This window comes from Lissotriton helveticus, chromosome 10, assembly GCF_964261635.1.
Source record: "Lissotriton helveticus chromosome 10, aLisHel1.1, whole genome shotgun sequence".
In the NCBI taxonomy this organism is placed as follows: Eukaryota; Metazoa; Chordata; class Amphibia; order Caudata; family Salamandridae; genus Lissotriton; species Lissotriton helveticus.
The window spans coordinates 27757465-27773482 of record NC_136071.1 but is presented as its reverse complement, the minus strand read 5'-3'; the positions used below and the strand labels follow the sequence as shown (position 1 = coordinate 27773482).

Sequence of the window (16018 nt, the reverse complement as noted above, 5' to 3'; positions counted from 1 at the left end):
TGGAGAGTCAGCATGCCTTCTCTAATCAAGTGCGTGAACCGCATATGCTCCGGCCATTACCAAAGGCAAGCATCCTCTTTCAACTTGGTAGTCCACCAATATCCATAGTGTTCCCATCCTCGACATGTAGCCGTGACGAGCACGGAGTAGCCCCGTGCACCCTCTGCCCTCTCACCTGACTTCCTGTTGACCTGGTTTTGGGGAATGATGATTTGACAGGAGTTGGCATCATTGGTGTTTTTGATTGGGTGGCTCAGGATGCAGATGGCGCGGATGACCTGACCAGCCTTCCGAACGCGATCCGTAATGTAGCTTGGGTCACAGATCAGCTGTTTACAGCGTGCCACCTGTAGAAGCGGAAGAAAAGAAAGCATAAGACGTGTGTACTCTCAGTCCAAAGCCTTTATTTCATTACAGACTCAGGGGAATCATGGCCCAGTCCGCTGGCCGTACATAGCACCGTAACACCTTTTTGTGGGACTTGGTCCTGGTCTCACATAGAACAATATTGTGTCGCTGTGGAAGATACCTAGAAGTTTGAAGTAAAGCGAAAAAGACTCAAATCGGGCTCTCTGTCGGGTCGGAAAACATATAAGCACTCAATCTAGGCTCGTAAGGAACATGGCATCACCACTGTGTGTCCTTGTGACAGGGAGGATCAGACCACAAATTCCCAAGGTTATGCCTCAATTCCAACCTTTTAGACTACCAGAATTTAAAAATATGCACCAAAAAGTGAACAGGTGCTCCAAAGTCCTACTGAAATCTGAAAGGGGCAGGAGGGTTTGCACACTGCCCCACTTACCTTCATTGTCTAAACACAATCCCACCAACTTCATTCAAAATCTCCTCCCCATGGTCCCCGCCGTGCCGAAGCCTGACTTAGCACTGAGTTCTAACGACAATTTAATTCAAGCGAGCCCTTGTATTTGCACAGTCTGCTATCAAACATGCCTTGAGACACGTTCTACTGGTAGTGAGAACTATTAAGTGTCATTGCATCAGGGGATAAATCCAACAGCCTCATGGCCCTCAGTAAGACCTGGTTCATCATCGCCTCCAGCTCAGCTATTACTGACCTGCTGCCAGTGCAACATAACATCATGACCATCAATAAAGAGCAAAGTTGGAGTAGACGAGTGCTCTTCCTTTACTCAAATCCTGTATCGCACAAAATAAATAAAATCTTCAAGAGTTGTAGCCTTTCAATACCTAATAATCAAATGCGCCTTAACCCTGGACATCTTAGTGCATGTTGGTCTGCCACCCCCACTAGCAACTTCACACTTTCTTTAAAAAAGACATCCTTTATCTTGCGCCCAGGACATGCCCCACCATTTTGAAACATGGTTTTATTAATGGACAACCTGAAAATCTGTGCCGATGACCCCTTCAATTCGAACTTGAGAAGTGTTTGCAACATAGGCCCACTGAATATTGAGACCGATGATCCTTCAACGTTGGGAGCCCAGGAGTTTGGAAGACTTGGACAATCTACACTTTGGCCAATGAGGAGACAAGCAAACTTATAACGGAAGGCCCAGCCTCAACCTCCTATTCTCCATAATCGGTATCTTCCATCACAGAAACCGACTCCCTTCTGATAGTACTCTAATGAAAGACCTCATAATGTCCTCATTAGTCCTCAGAATAACCCTCATATAAGTATGCTAATGCCCTAATCCAGCCTCAGAATTCCCTCAAAATACTTTATTAATGATCGTATAACACTATGACAATGCCCTCATCAAGATCTGAATGGCTCACGGAAATGTACAAGACCGCGTCTTATGAAAAGGTCATCTACAACATAATGGACAAAGCAGATATATTTCTTCTCACATGGTCTACCCTGCTGAGGGATGCCCCCCTACCATCCCTCCGCATTTGCCATGACTCTTGATTCTGCCTCGTCATTGTAACTGCACCCCCCCCCCAGTATTACTACACTTGGGTTTCGCCTGAATGATCCATTGCTCTGCCCTCTCTCTTGTGCTTTGTAGTTTAGTCTTCCCTCCCTTCTTTTTCCTCCTGTCTGTCCTTTTTCCCTTCTTCTCTCCATCAACAGCTTATTTTCTCACTCCTTTCTATCTTTATTTCTTCCTTTTTTATATTTTAGTAACATTTGGTATTGGTACATTGTTGTAAGTAATCCCATCCTCGTCGCCAAAATGTTGCAAGTAGATTAGGTAGGCAGCAGGACACGTCTTCAAGTTATTAAGATACATTTATTAAGATATACAGCAGAGCAGTAAACCTCACAGCTGACCAGACCATCAACTGCCAAGGCTGGAACCTTCACATACTAGATAGAACACTCTTAGGTACTATGGGAGATTAGTAAAACAGAAACACTAAGAAAGGACTACTGACACCAAGTAGCCATATTGAATAAAGTACAAATATACAACATACATGTATTGCAAACAGCATTTGTATGTTAATATGGCTTTATGCTGGACTTGCATGTCATTGAATTTGTTGACATTTCTCTTTTGGTACTTAATTTACGCCAGTTCAATATTTGCCACAAAAAAAATCTACATAGAAGCCGAACTGCTAACTGGGAATCCCGAAAACAATATTCAACCTGAAGCTCACAATGAGTGCTCCTAGCAGCAAAAACGAATGAATCAGCCTCCTCAACTCAAGAAGTGAGACTTGTGAACTCTGGAAAAGGTTGGGCCTCAAACCTACAAAAATAAAAAAATAAAAAAAAACACCTCTTAGAAGGGCAACATGTGCTCCACAGATGAACTCTACTTCATGACACACATGGGCAGAGCACCCGAAAGTCAGTGGCTAAAGTTTTAACCCACCGCAGACCGCATGCAATGGCGGGGTACCACCGTGAGTACACGAGAACTTACCTCTGGGTCAAACAGACTCACTTCTCAGCCTGCATCTGGGAAACTGATAACTCCAACAAAGAGCTATTCCTGGTCTGGAGGGGGCTCGCATCACCTGGCCAACCTATCATCTGTGACAACCTTATGTCATTGACCTTCTTCTGAAACTTGATCAAAACTTACAGGGCACACACTAGCCCTGCTGACCTACCCATCTACAGGACTGATGGTAGAAAGGCATAACATGTTGGCGGCCTTACTAATTCTCTCCCATCCGAGAGCACGAAATCATCAAATTCCTATCTTAATTCTTCACCATTTGTAAATCTCAGTAATGCTAACATAATCGTCCTTGACCTATCCATCAAGGCGATGCAGATCAACCACCTTATCTGTGGCTCGCTATACAAAGGTGAAGGCCTCCAGAGACCCAAACATAGAATCATCTCCACTTTCTTCATGAAACAAGTGCATACCCGGGGACTGTGGACAATTAAAGAGCCTGCAAACTCTGCCCACTTGAGGCAAATGTTCCCAGCCTAGATTGTCAATCAAGCCACTGACTGGTAAAGCTGTTCTCTACCGCCACTACTGACAATGCACCCAAGGGCAAGACAAATCCACACCCTACCTCTTTTGTAGAATTCAAACGCAGAGTGGGCCATTGGCCTAATGACTGAGCATATCTAGAAGCCCTTCTTACCTCGGCCTCAGATGCAAAGTGAGCCATGTAGGCGAGGTCAAGAGAACCCGCTGAAGATGCAGAGCAGGCTATGAACAGTGGACACAAGTTCAAGCTAAAACTGTTTCCTCTACCTCTGCCAACACAGACTGAGCCATGCATGCCAGGACACAAGCACCAGCTGAAGCCATTACCTACCTCCCCTTCTGACTTGACCCCCACCACCTTGCCATTTTCCACCACAATCTCGTCCACTGGCTTGTTGAGCATGTAGGTTCCTCCATAGATAGCACTCAGCCTGCAAAAGAGAGAGAGAGAGAAAACAGGGTGTCAACCGGGCGGTTCTTAAATGTACAAATATTCTAGAGGGTGAGGCTTTGGTGTAGCTCCACTTTTGGGGAAGGGACTCATAATAAACCAGAAACAATAAACCTAAAATGCATCCCTGGCCACAAACCCAAACCCTCCACTGCAAAATATTTCAGAGGAGCAGAAAGCAACACCATATTGCTGGGTATGAGGCAGCTCACACATTCATTCAATCCTTCATTCGTTCATGCTACACAACAGGCTTTTTGGAGATCTGCACACTGTGCTACAGTTCATGCTGTGCATGTATGCCCTTCCTCCTCCCTTGATAGTTAATGTATGAAAGTGATATGGGTGGGTACAGCACAGACCGTCGTGAGACTCCTTACCTTGCGAAGCCCTGGGGCAGCTCGCCGAGTCCATACAGCGGGTAGAGGTAAGGGCTCTTGCCGTACCGGGCCAGGGACTCGCTGTACAGCTTGATGCGGTTGATGGTCTCCAGGCAGGGTTCGTCCAGGTAGCTGTGGGTTCGCAATGGGACAAAGGATCAGCCTATATCATCAATTCAAGGGACGGTGCGTTCAAGATCAGCATTAGGAGGCAGCCGGGGGACTGCGTGGAAAGACACTGTACATGGAAGAAATGTCAAAGCTGAAAACCCAATGTCCAGCTTTTCATAAGGTGCTGCACTGGGGCTACCCTAGGCAAATGCAAAGGAGCTTCAACTGAAGGGAATGGACCCGCAGCCTGGCCAGAACACATCAAATAAAGCCGTTTTGGAAATTCCATGACCTATGCCAAATATCCTGGGATGAGTGTCATCCTAGCGGCATCTGCAGGAGTAGCAAAAATAAAACAGTCCTCACTCCTAACATGGTTCACCACTTCAAAGCACTACAGATCAGGGGTGTCGACGGTGGGTCCAAGAGCCATCGCGGCTTCCTGAATGTAGCTCTGAATAATAACGGTACCTGTTCAGACCTCTGTCCCTAAATGGTGACCTGTGCTCCTGTTGCCAAGGGAACAGCACTTTGTGATTCGGTGGTAGGTCACCTGAACTTTCAGCCAATGAACAGATCAGAATGCTCTTTAACTTGGCAAATAGTCTGGTGACCTGACCGAAACTCCAGGAACTATACAGGAAAGTCCTGTCCTCATTGCTAGGAGTGCCAGGTCCATGACCAGGAATTGGCAGACCCAGTTGTTTTAAACAAAAAGTTGACTTTCCTATAAATGCCCGCCTCCATAAAATGTAATCTAATGCCAGCCCACACCTGAGTCTTAGCTATAATTACAGGTGCCCAGTGAATCCAATAAGCTTTAGAGCTTGCAAGTAAAAGCAACATTTGCCATTTGATAGCAAAGCCCTAACATATGTGGGCGTCCACCAAGAAATTCCTGAACATGACACTACCTTACCAAGTGCTGATGACAAAATGCAAGAAGCATTTGCTCTATCTACAGCATATTCTTGATGCCCTCCATCTAGAACTATAAAGCTCTCTTTGCATCAGGCAAGGCACTGAGTGACCTATCAGATGCCAGATCACAAAAAGATTGAAGTGACTGATCTATATGAAAGTCCATCCACCACTCCCATTGGGCAGACACCTAGATGGAGTCTAAATACAATATTGTCTCTATGGTAGAAATAGGAGAGGCAAAAATACTGACAGACACAATTGGTCTGCATACCCTTACATGAAATTAATTAATTGGAGATGTTCCCATTATTGGAACAAAACTAGTGATTTGAGAGGAAATTGATAAACAGCATCTTACACAAGGTACAAAAAACACACTCGGTGGCCAGATGTGATAAAAAAAATCTATCCCTCAAAGACTACATTAAAAAGTTTGTTTAAGGTTGTAAAAACATCAAGGGCCAGATGTAGGAAGGCAAAAATATGTCTGTAACATGTGCACCCATGCACAATTGAGGGGTGCAACAGGGTGTCAAAGTGACACCCTGCCACCCTTCAATGTTTCCCCCAATTACCGAATCGGTATTTACCGATTCGGTAATTGACATTCATTCCTATGGGCCTCCGGGCCCATAGGAATGAATGGCAATCGGTAAATACCGATTCGGTAATTACCGAATCATACCGATTCGGTAATTAAATCGGTAAAATTACCTACATCCCGATTGCCAGTTCTTAAATACCGAATCGGTATGATTCGGTATTTAAGAATCGGTAATCTGGGATTACCTACATCTGGCCCCAAATATTTACTCATACGGCAGTGGTAATATATCTTAAAATAAGTAAACGTAGTTAATAAATTGACATTGTGTCACATGGAATAAAGTTCCCATGAAAACCTCCTTCTATTTGCTTGGCCCACCCAAATTCTGAACTCGATTTGCTGGTAACTTTGATTCTGGGTAATGGGAGATTGATTCCAGTACACTTATTGTGTGTCTTTAAACCTGTTAACATTAGCTAGTTATGATTGGCATACCAGATTATTTAATACGCCCACTGTAGGGAAACCATGAAGATCAGTGGCGTAGCAAGGGGAGGGGCACGAGTTTTACTTACCTTCGGCTGTCGCGGTCTTACTTACCTGAAGCCGTTGTGGGGCAGCAAATGAAGGGATCGTCAGCAGCACCCCCACCCGCCCCCCTTGCTCCTCCCTGCGGCCATTGCATGGCGGCAAACGCAGGAATCACAACAGGCGGACAGAGGTCTAGCTGCGCCGCTGCTGATGATTCTAGCAATATCCTGCAAGCCAAAGCGCCAAAACAAAGAAAAATCACAACTGCAGGTTTTTTGTAACAACATCTCCATGGAATTGATCTCAAACATTAAAAAGGTAGAATGTTACTTTAAGCATAACTGGCAGTGTCCCGACATATGACTCAACCACCATAAATGAGGACAAAAGTATCCTTCCACCGCTTAATATTTTCAATTCCATCTCGTAAAAAGAGTTCCACGACATTGTCATCACAAGAAGAGCATCAGGTTTGTGTTTGGACCTGGCACCTCTAAAAATGTTGAAAGATCTGCTTGGCGCAACGTAAACTCACGAAGTCCTTCAAAATAGGTTCATTTCTACCAAGTCTAAAAAACAACATCAAAAAGAAAAAGCTTGACCCACGCGACCTGGGAAAACTACAGACCAATGTCTAATGGCTCGTTCCAAGGTAAAATATTAGAAAAAGAAGTGTTTACTCAACTTTGAAAGTTTTTGGAGGAAAAAGACTTGATGTCAGACTAACAAACTGTATTCAGATCAGGAAGAGGCACATAATTAGCCTTTGTAACCACTTGTTCCACTAACTCACCTGTTACAACTACGCAGATGATACACAAATCAGTCTAACAATGGATGACCCGGAAGACCTCTACAAGTTGAGAACTGACAACCGCCTTTGTGCCTTCCATGCACAGATGATGAGTAACTACCTAAAGCTCAACATCGCAAAGACAGTGGTCATGGCCGATGGACAATGGCAAAAACACCAGCCTACCGGCGTAGGACCAAGGAACTTGAGGCCCCTCCAACAACATCAAGAGAGGTAAGAAACCTGGAGACAACCATGGATTGAGACCTTGATACCACAAGTCAAACACTGTGATGCAGGACTACTCTAGTTTAGTCCACCACTTTGGGTACCAGCTACCAATGTACCATGACCACGTCTTGACATCTCAAAATGACTCCTGTATGGGATATTAGTAATAAAGTTCATACCAGCAGATCTCCCCACCAGCTCTCCCTTTACCGTTTGAATGTGCAGGACCATAAACGTTTAGTAAAATATCTCAGACTGGACATCCCAGTGCATTAACCAGCTTAGTGGGCACACTGATTAACACTACGTACCATGACATAAAAAAACAAAGACATCAGCGTTCTAAAGACACATCCTTTTCGGTGTAGCATGCTAACCATCTAGGAAAGTGCTTCCAGGCCCCACATAGGAGTATATAAATGTTGCAATAGATTACAATATAATGTATTATTTGAAATTATTCTACAGGGTAGTAGTGATAGAAAGTTCTCTCATTCCTGCTGCAAAATGTTGCCTTTGATTTGGTCCTACGTGGAAGTGTTTTCAGTGTTGCGCGATGGCCAACGAGGGTCATTTATCGAGTTAGGGAATGCAGTGTGTAGCAGTGACATAGCTAAAGAAGTGCGAGAGAGAGTTGTTATTTGTGCTCACTATCTATACAAATATGTGGAGTAAGATACGCCGGCCGTGGAGTACTTACTCATCAGTCCTGTACAGGGCGAGTGCATGCCCTGTGAAGTCCATCACATCCTGGCCAAGGTCAAATTTTTTGTAGACATCTCTCATATTGGTGTCCTTGGGATCCACACCTTCGAAGGTCTTAGGGTCATTCTCATCAAAGTTGGCGATGAAGACAAGGAACTTGCGGAACCGTCGCTTCTCGAACATGCCCATCAGATCTGCGAAGAGAAAGAGTAAGGTATTTACAGCCATGGAGGAGAAGAAAGAAAGCACAAACAAGCAAATTAGGCTGTCCTGGGTACATGTCATCAATAAATTAAACCTTTGATCTGAATGCAGCACTGTAAGGAAAACTCATTACAGGTACATCCTTCTACATGTTTCATTCCAGAGTAGTACATGCAAGGACACTCTCATCCCATTTATTATCTGCCTATGCTGAACCCCTCGCTTGCGTGCCTGCTCCAGGGTGAGGAAAGTGCACCTGCCTCAGACGACCTCCGCGAGATGGAGCTGAATGCCTAAAACAAAACAGAACCCATTGACCAACTACACACACTGTGCAAGACCAGTTTCCTCATTGAAGAAGATGCGCATTCAGAAATAGAAAAATACGCATGGGTGCACATCTGGCACAGGAGTTCCTGCAACTTCCTGTTCCCAGCAGGAGCAATGGCTGACAGAAGTGGTGCGCCACCAAACGGCCTACAGGGTGATCCTGCGGCAGTACAAAGTGGTTACTTCTCCTTTTACCACCTTGCTCCTGCTCTCGTCTTACTGCGCTACAAGAGCTACCCATAAACTTAGGAGGCCTGAGTGTAAATCGTAAATTGAAACAATGGCCCTCGTAGGTATTGCTTAAACCATTAATAAATCATTTAGATTGTTCCAGATAGTCAAATGCAATTAATGCTGTAATCATATACTCATAATCCAGACCACCATTATGATTTCAAACAATATTGATCATAATCAAACATAGCAAATGACATACAATTTTTTTACATACACTAAAGTAAATCAAGTGCAAAGTGTCTCGAATGACCAGAAAACACCAGAAGAAAAACATGTTTTAAACAAATTCTTGTGTTTCGCATAACAAACAGAGTTCTTAGAAATAGTCCATATGCCTTATCCACTGCTACCTTTGCTGTACCTGCTTTTGTGCGAGCGAAGTTTGCTGTACGGCAACCTCTGCTGAACCTCTTCTGTGAGCGAGCGAAGCTTGCTCCACTGCTACTTTTGCTCTACCTGCTTTTGTGGGAGTGACGTTTGCTGCACGGCAACCTTTGCTGATCCTCCTCTGTGAGCGAGCGAAGCTTGCTCCACTGCTACCGTATCTGTCCTTGGTTTTGGGCGAGCGAAGCTTGCCGCACGGTTACCTGTGCTGTACATGCTTTGTGTGTGGGTGGCAGCTTGCACTGATTCTACCTATGCTGCTCCTGCTGTGTGCGTGTGTGTGGGGCGGGTTGTACAGTTACTTGGGCTGTACTTGTTTTGTCTTCGCGTGTAGAGTGGGCACTCAACTGCACCTACTCTGTGTAGTTGAAGCCCGGGTAGGTGTATAATGATGATGCAGGATAAATAAGAGTATGTGAGGCCTTAGGGCCCAGAACATGAGTGCAGCATGGAGTGGAGGACAAACACTCAGAACTAGGACACGGGCGGGGCTTACAAGCATGAAAAAGAATGATCGTACAAGACAGATAGGGGTGCGGAGAACAAGGTATAGGTGTAATCGGAGAGCACAAAAGGGAGGCCTACAACAAGAGAGGACAAGCCTGGACAAGAGAGTATGACCAATCAGGAAGAGGTAGACTGGTGAGTGTGGAGGATCAGATGTACAACACTGAGATACAATAATAATAATAATCCACATTTGTAAAGCGCGAACAATCACCCGTAAAGGTCTCTAGGCGCTGGGGGCCGTTGGGAAGATTTAGCAAGCTATTTCCCAGAGTCACATGGTGCTGGGCTAATCTGCCACAGAAGCCGGGGATCGAACCGTGAGCCCCCCGGGTTCTGGAGTCAGTCATCCTGGCCGCTGCCCCACACCTCTTCCCTACAACATGCACGATGGTACTCACTGGAAGCCAAGGCCTCAGTCTCAGTGGAAGGCACTTTGTATATCTTTCCTCCCTTGTAGACAAAGCTGCCCTCCACAACCTTGAAATCTAGGTAGCGGGTCACCTCGGTGTACAGCAGCATCTTCACCAGTTGGCCTGGAATGGAAACGACACGGGGACAACCATGAGGCGAAGCAGGAAATGGGAGGAGCGAATGCGTGCAAATCAAGAAAATAAGAAAGGAAAGTGGGGAACCAAAGAGAGGATTAGAAACAAGGACCACAAGTGAGAAGAGGGAGCATGGAAGGAAAGTGGAAGAGACCAAGGAACAGAAGCAAGAAAGGAGAAGGAAGGATATTAGCCAACAAGGGGAATGAAATAGGGGTGTCGAGTATGGCAGGTAAGAAGTAAAGAGAGAAAGAACGAGACAGAGGTAAACAGGGAGCCAGGGAAGAGATCCATAAGGTGAAGGACAAATGGAGAAGCGAGAGGAGAGAGAGAAGTTAGAGTTGGTAGAAAAGAGTAAGAATGACATAAGAAAGATCAACAGCACATACACAGCTCTCTGCTGCTGGGCTACACAAACACACTCTGGAGTCAACCAGTGCAGCACACGAAGCGTTCTAGCCTCACGAGACATGCACATGAGCCACGGTGCACAAGACACACGACGACACACACGGTACAAAGTGTCGTAAGCCCGGCTGTTAAACTACGCACCCTAAACATCATTGCAAGAGCACTAGACAGAGCACACACAACCCTCTGCAGCTGCAGTACGCACCGATGACAGCCCTGTGGGAGCGCGGTGTGCAGCTCAGACGGGGGGAAAGCTAGGTTAGGTTGCTAGAGGGCAGCAGATGTGGCCTGGGGGTATGGAGAAAAATGATACTCACCGTTTGCCATCAGGAATTTGGGGATCAGGTCCACGTTCCAGTCGCGGCCTCTGCCCATGCTCTCTGGGGGTGCATCTGGGATGTCAAACCTTTTATAGAGCTAAAGGGAAAAGACGCAAAGGGTCAGAGAGACGGACACTGGCTGCATGTGCAGGATGGACAACGTGGAAACACAGGAGGCACGGGTTTGTAATATACCTGTTAAGACACCATGAAGGGGTGTAAATGCAGCGCAAGTCATCAGTAGCTAGACGGCCTCTCACACATCACAGGAACTCATCAAAAGTGATCATAAAGACTTCAAAATTAGCTGCTGTCCCATGTATTTCCAACGCGTTCATGCCAGCATTCACAAACGGCAACTCTGCCCTTTCTGACTCAGGCACAGCTAGACTACTGTGTTCCACCCATGCTCCTCAGTGCATCTTGTTTCTGCCATCCCTTCTATCTGAGGTCTTGTGGCTTGAGAAAAGAACTGACGTCAGCGCACCTGGGTGGCACCTATAAAGGTACCGCGACATCACTCCGGCACGGATGACGCATGCAGAGCCGAACGATGCTACCTACCAGCACGCAAGGGTACTGCTCGACAAATCTTTTGGATCCAGTATGACACCTGGGAAATTCAAAGGTAAGGGCTCTGCGGCTAGATATAATCTCTGCCAGATAAGGTGGTACCGTAGGTAAGTAACTTGTTCTTTAGTAACCAGGTCGCCACAGTGTGTGCATCGTCCAGCATTCGTCTTTAGTTAGCCAGCTCTTGTGAACCTTTTTAAAGATTTACATTTCGTAATCAATACCCATTAATGGAGGGACCTCTATTTTGTACAGATCAAGTGACTGTCTCAAAACAAACATTATTTTGAAGTTTGGCTCAAATATAATTTACTTTGCTTGTTTAGCACACACTGCTAACAAAATCATTTCTAGGCCCTCACCTGTGTAAATCCTTCTGTGGAACCTCAAAAGAAAACGTGGAATTGTGTGAGGGTTGTAGGGTCAGAAGGATGCAAATCTAGGTTTTCAGCTTAAGTAACAACTGGTTCAAAAGCACTGGGCAGAGTCTGATGTTTAGAGCTAGATGTTAAGGTTTTACTGGGTTTGTCTAAGTGCACGCTGCCTTGAGGCACACTGTGCCACGCCACGAGTGTACGTGTGCGTCAAAGCACGCGCTTTGAATCAGAGTCTGTTCCCCACCAGCAGGCAGCTCGTGGTCCTTCCGGACTTCTAACTACTGACAGGGCTTTCGAAGATTGGATTAACTTCAGCGTTCTGCAATCGTTGTAGAAGAGAAACAGACTGGAGAGATAAAAATAAAAGGAAGGAGTTAATATGTAACTACCCAATTAAAGGTTTTTGAATTTCCTGATCAATAAACACAATTTTCCAATCTCTATATTACAATAAATGATAGACTTTGAAGGGTGCTTTACCAGTTACCTCCACATCTAAGAGTTACTTAGGCAACCACCAGCATCCCTAACCTTAGGAAAACAAGGAAGGGTCTTAGTGTACAGCAAACACATGAGGTGAAATGAGTAACGCGTTCAGTGCTGTTTGCACAAATAATCACGACTTCCGCCTCGGCCCATTTTAAGCAGAAGAAGTTGGATCCTGTCCAGGGACAGGACGCTCGGGCAGGAAGCAGAGCCTGAAATATTAGTGCACATCTGGATGTTGGCCACATTGGGGGACTCAGAACTGACGCTGAATTACTGGAGCAAGGGCGGTCAAGGAAGGACTTCAAACTGGAGGAAGCAGAGAAGCTGTGATGGACTCCACAGGGTCCCAGGCAGCAGTGGCCTCAGCTCTACCAACCCCCCTCGTGTGACAAGAACAGGCTCCTCACCTGACAGGCACCCGCGTCACCACAATGACAATGGTGACAAAGATCACACCGAGCGTCAAAGACATCTACGTCGCACAGGATTCATCACACATTGTTGTGCAGTCAGTCATCTTTCGAAGGTCAGACAGACAAACTCCACTTCGCATGGATTCTTAAGTCTTCCTCGTCAGTGTTACTGCGCCTCCTCTCTCCTCCCACCTGGATTATTAAACTTGGACTTTACGGGACCGGTTTATCTTCCCTGTTTTGTAGTTCCGTCTTCTCCTCCCTTTTTTCTCTCTCTCCTTCTTTTCCTCTCCTTACTTTCTTCCTTCTATAGCTTACTGTCTCTCACCCCTTTCTCCCTTTTCTTAAATATTGTATCTAAATAGTTTGTTATTGGTGTACGTCATCCACAAATAGCATCTGTAACTCAATATGGGAATACGCTGGACTTGCACATCACAGTATTTGTTGTTTTTGCTTAATTTTGAATTTTCACTAATAAAATAATTCTTGCATAAAGAGAAAAAATAAACTCCACTCCTTGATTCCTCAGGGAAACACTCATCAGTGATGTGTAGAAGCTACAGCTGAACGAAGCAGAGGCCTCCTCATCTTCTGAGGAGGGCCAGAGCACCCAGGCCTCAGCAGAACATTGATGGCTTAGGTCACAAGGTGTCCGGCGCCCCACAAGTCCACTCCGTTGAGGTGACCTCCTCCTCGTAAGGCGGGTGTATATACATGGGGGTAGAGTGAAGGAGACTGGTGGTCACTGTGAAGGTAGGCGGGACTTAACGGTGATGCTACTGCCTTTACTACTGGGAGTACTGTGTTTACCTACTCCCAAGCCACCTTTATTTTACATTCATGAGGATACTCTCAGGGATGAATGTTCTGTAGAGGCAGCTTTGGCCTTCATATTAGGTTAAAATACTTATTTAAAATGCCCTGATCAGGCCGAACTAGGCCTTTAGAACTTGTATCCCGCGCCCGGTGTCTGCTGAACGCATGGGGCATAGCTGAAGAGATTGCTTTTACCTGCGGCCATCGTGGGTAACAAATTAGCCTCTTGAGAGGACGGTTGCATTGTGCTTGTATTTATTTGTTGACCATAATGAACAGTAAAGCTTACAGAAGTTACATTAAACAGCATATAAGAATTTAACACAGGGTATTTTCAGAAGGTGAATACTTTAGGGGAGTGAAGAAGGATAATAAGATACCGTAGTACCCGCTAGTATTGGAGGGATAGGATGCTGGCTGGAGGATTGTACGTTGATGGCTACCCTGACAGTGAACACTATACCATGGTGTCTGCAGCGTTTAATTCAATGCATAGTGCAAGGGGCATTAACCATGGGGTTGTGCATATGGTGGATCTCTTCGGAGTAGGGAGCCGTGCTTGAGGGGCGTCCCGACGGTGCAAGGAGTAGTGATGGCTGGCGGGTTCAGAGAGCGCCTCTTCCAGTGGTTGTCATCAACAGAAGGAGATCCGATCTCACCGAGGAGGAAGCGGGCTCGTTGATGCAATGTTGGGTTTATGAACAAAGGGCCAACCCGATCAGAAGGAGCGAGGGGTTGGATGATTTGAACTCAAAGATGAGACGCTTCCACGAGGAAGCAGGGGTGCCTGGCATCTGTAAGGGAAGGACTCTGGGGAAGGTTGCAAAGAAAGTAGGTTGGCGCTTTGAGGACTCTTATGAGGGTTGAGTAGGAGAAGTCAGCATGGCGAAGGAGGGAGGCTGCTGGGTGGTCTCACCCATGGATTGCTCAAGTGTTGGTGGAGTTAAAAGAGGATTGGCACCGACTTTGAAAGATGTCGGCCTGTGTTATTGGACTGAGGTGGCGGAGGAGAGGACACAGGTCTAAAGCACATATCGCTGTAGAAGACAACGGAGAGGCAGCAGGCCGAGTGCGATGGAAAGATGGACTTGTGCTTTGAGAAGAGAGTGGATTTCATGTTTTTAGATGCAGTAGACAAAGCAAAGTCGCCGATCTTGGTTTTGCTTGTGTTTAACGTTGGGCGCGGTGTTGGGATCCAGTGTCTCAGAGAAGCAGCTAGTTACCTGAGCACAGAGTGAGGTGGGAAAGAAGAGGACACGGATGCCATAACCAAACAGATAATAAATGAAATCACCCAGTGAGGATATGTTTGTCAGAAGGGGGGGCAGCCAAGGGTATCTGTTCCTGGTGCAGCAAAATGGAAGAGCACCAGGACAAGGTGTAGAATGGACCAGCAAGGCAGAGGCAGGACTGGACCAGGAGAGCGTCACCAGGGGTAAACTGGGTTAACAAGAATATGTCAAGATCTGCTGAGTGTAACCAAGGTAAGTCCATATTTACTATTTTTTAATTTCACATTGAAATATCATGCTTACCTTGCCATGTAGTGGTTCAGCTGATACAGTGGATTCTGTATTTGTATCCTGCATTATAATGCATGCCTTGTAGAGAGGAAATACCGCTGAAATCCTTGAAACACTCTGGATATCAAGGCCATGAGTGGAAAGGCACACAGGGAGATGTTCGGTCATGGTAGGACGGGATCACACCCACACAAACATGCCCCTCGCTCACCAGGATATGTGTAGGGGCACCATGTTTTGCGAATAGGTCTAGCTGGGACTCACCTGAGTGGTTCTAAATCCTTTTCACCTTGCACAAACCGCACAATTAATGGGTTCGTGTAATGGATTGTGCCTGCCACATTCCCAGTGCCCCCCGCTATGAGGGTAGCATACACAAGGTCAATGGCTGGAGCACGGAACCACAATCCCCTGTCCAAGAGACGCAAGAAGGTGGAGGGTGCACACCCCCTGTTGTTCACCTGGAGGGTGGAGCTCTGATGCCCACACAGACAAGGAACAGGTTCCTTCTGATGAGCAAAAGCAGGGCTGCTGAGCCGGGAATACAGACCTGAGCCCCAAGACACTCACACCAAGGAGTTGACATCCACGTAAGAGGCCATGAACATCCAGGGGTGTCTCATGGCAGCACCGCAACTTTATCCGAAGATTCTATGAGCAAGGAATCGTACACGGGCGCAATACAAAATGAGATTCTCTCAGGAGAGTCCTTTCAGAGTTCCAACAAAGAGGGTTCTGCTCTTCAAAGCACCAATTCTGATGGTAAAAACCGTATGGCTTTATGTACGATTCTCCCGATATCCCCAGCTTCA

The 16018-nt window shown here is 46.1% G+C and overlaps 1 protein-coding gene across 1 annotated transcript in view; it reads right to left on the bottom strand.

Annotated features, from left to right (window-relative positions):
• The window catches only part of GDI1 (GDP dissociation inhibitor 1), a 68700-nt gene that overhangs the window by 9451 nt on the left and 43231 nt on the right, over positions 1 to 16018 (bottom strand). Inside the window, exons 3-8 of the mRNA XM_078664649.1 lie at positions 11010 to 11109; positions 10135 to 10269; positions 8067 to 8265; positions 4230 to 4361; positions 3730 to 3829; positions 176 to 347 (exon numbers count right to left, since the gene is read on the bottom strand). Of these exons, the coding sequence (XP_078520775.1) occupies positions 176 to 347; positions 3730 to 3829; positions 4230 to 4361; positions 8067 to 8265; positions 10135 to 10269; positions 11010 to 11109 (838 nt within the window). The remainder of the gene's footprint in view (positions 1 to 175; positions 348 to 3729; positions 3830 to 4229; positions 4362 to 8066; positions 8266 to 10134; positions 10270 to 11009; positions 11110 to 16018) is intronic.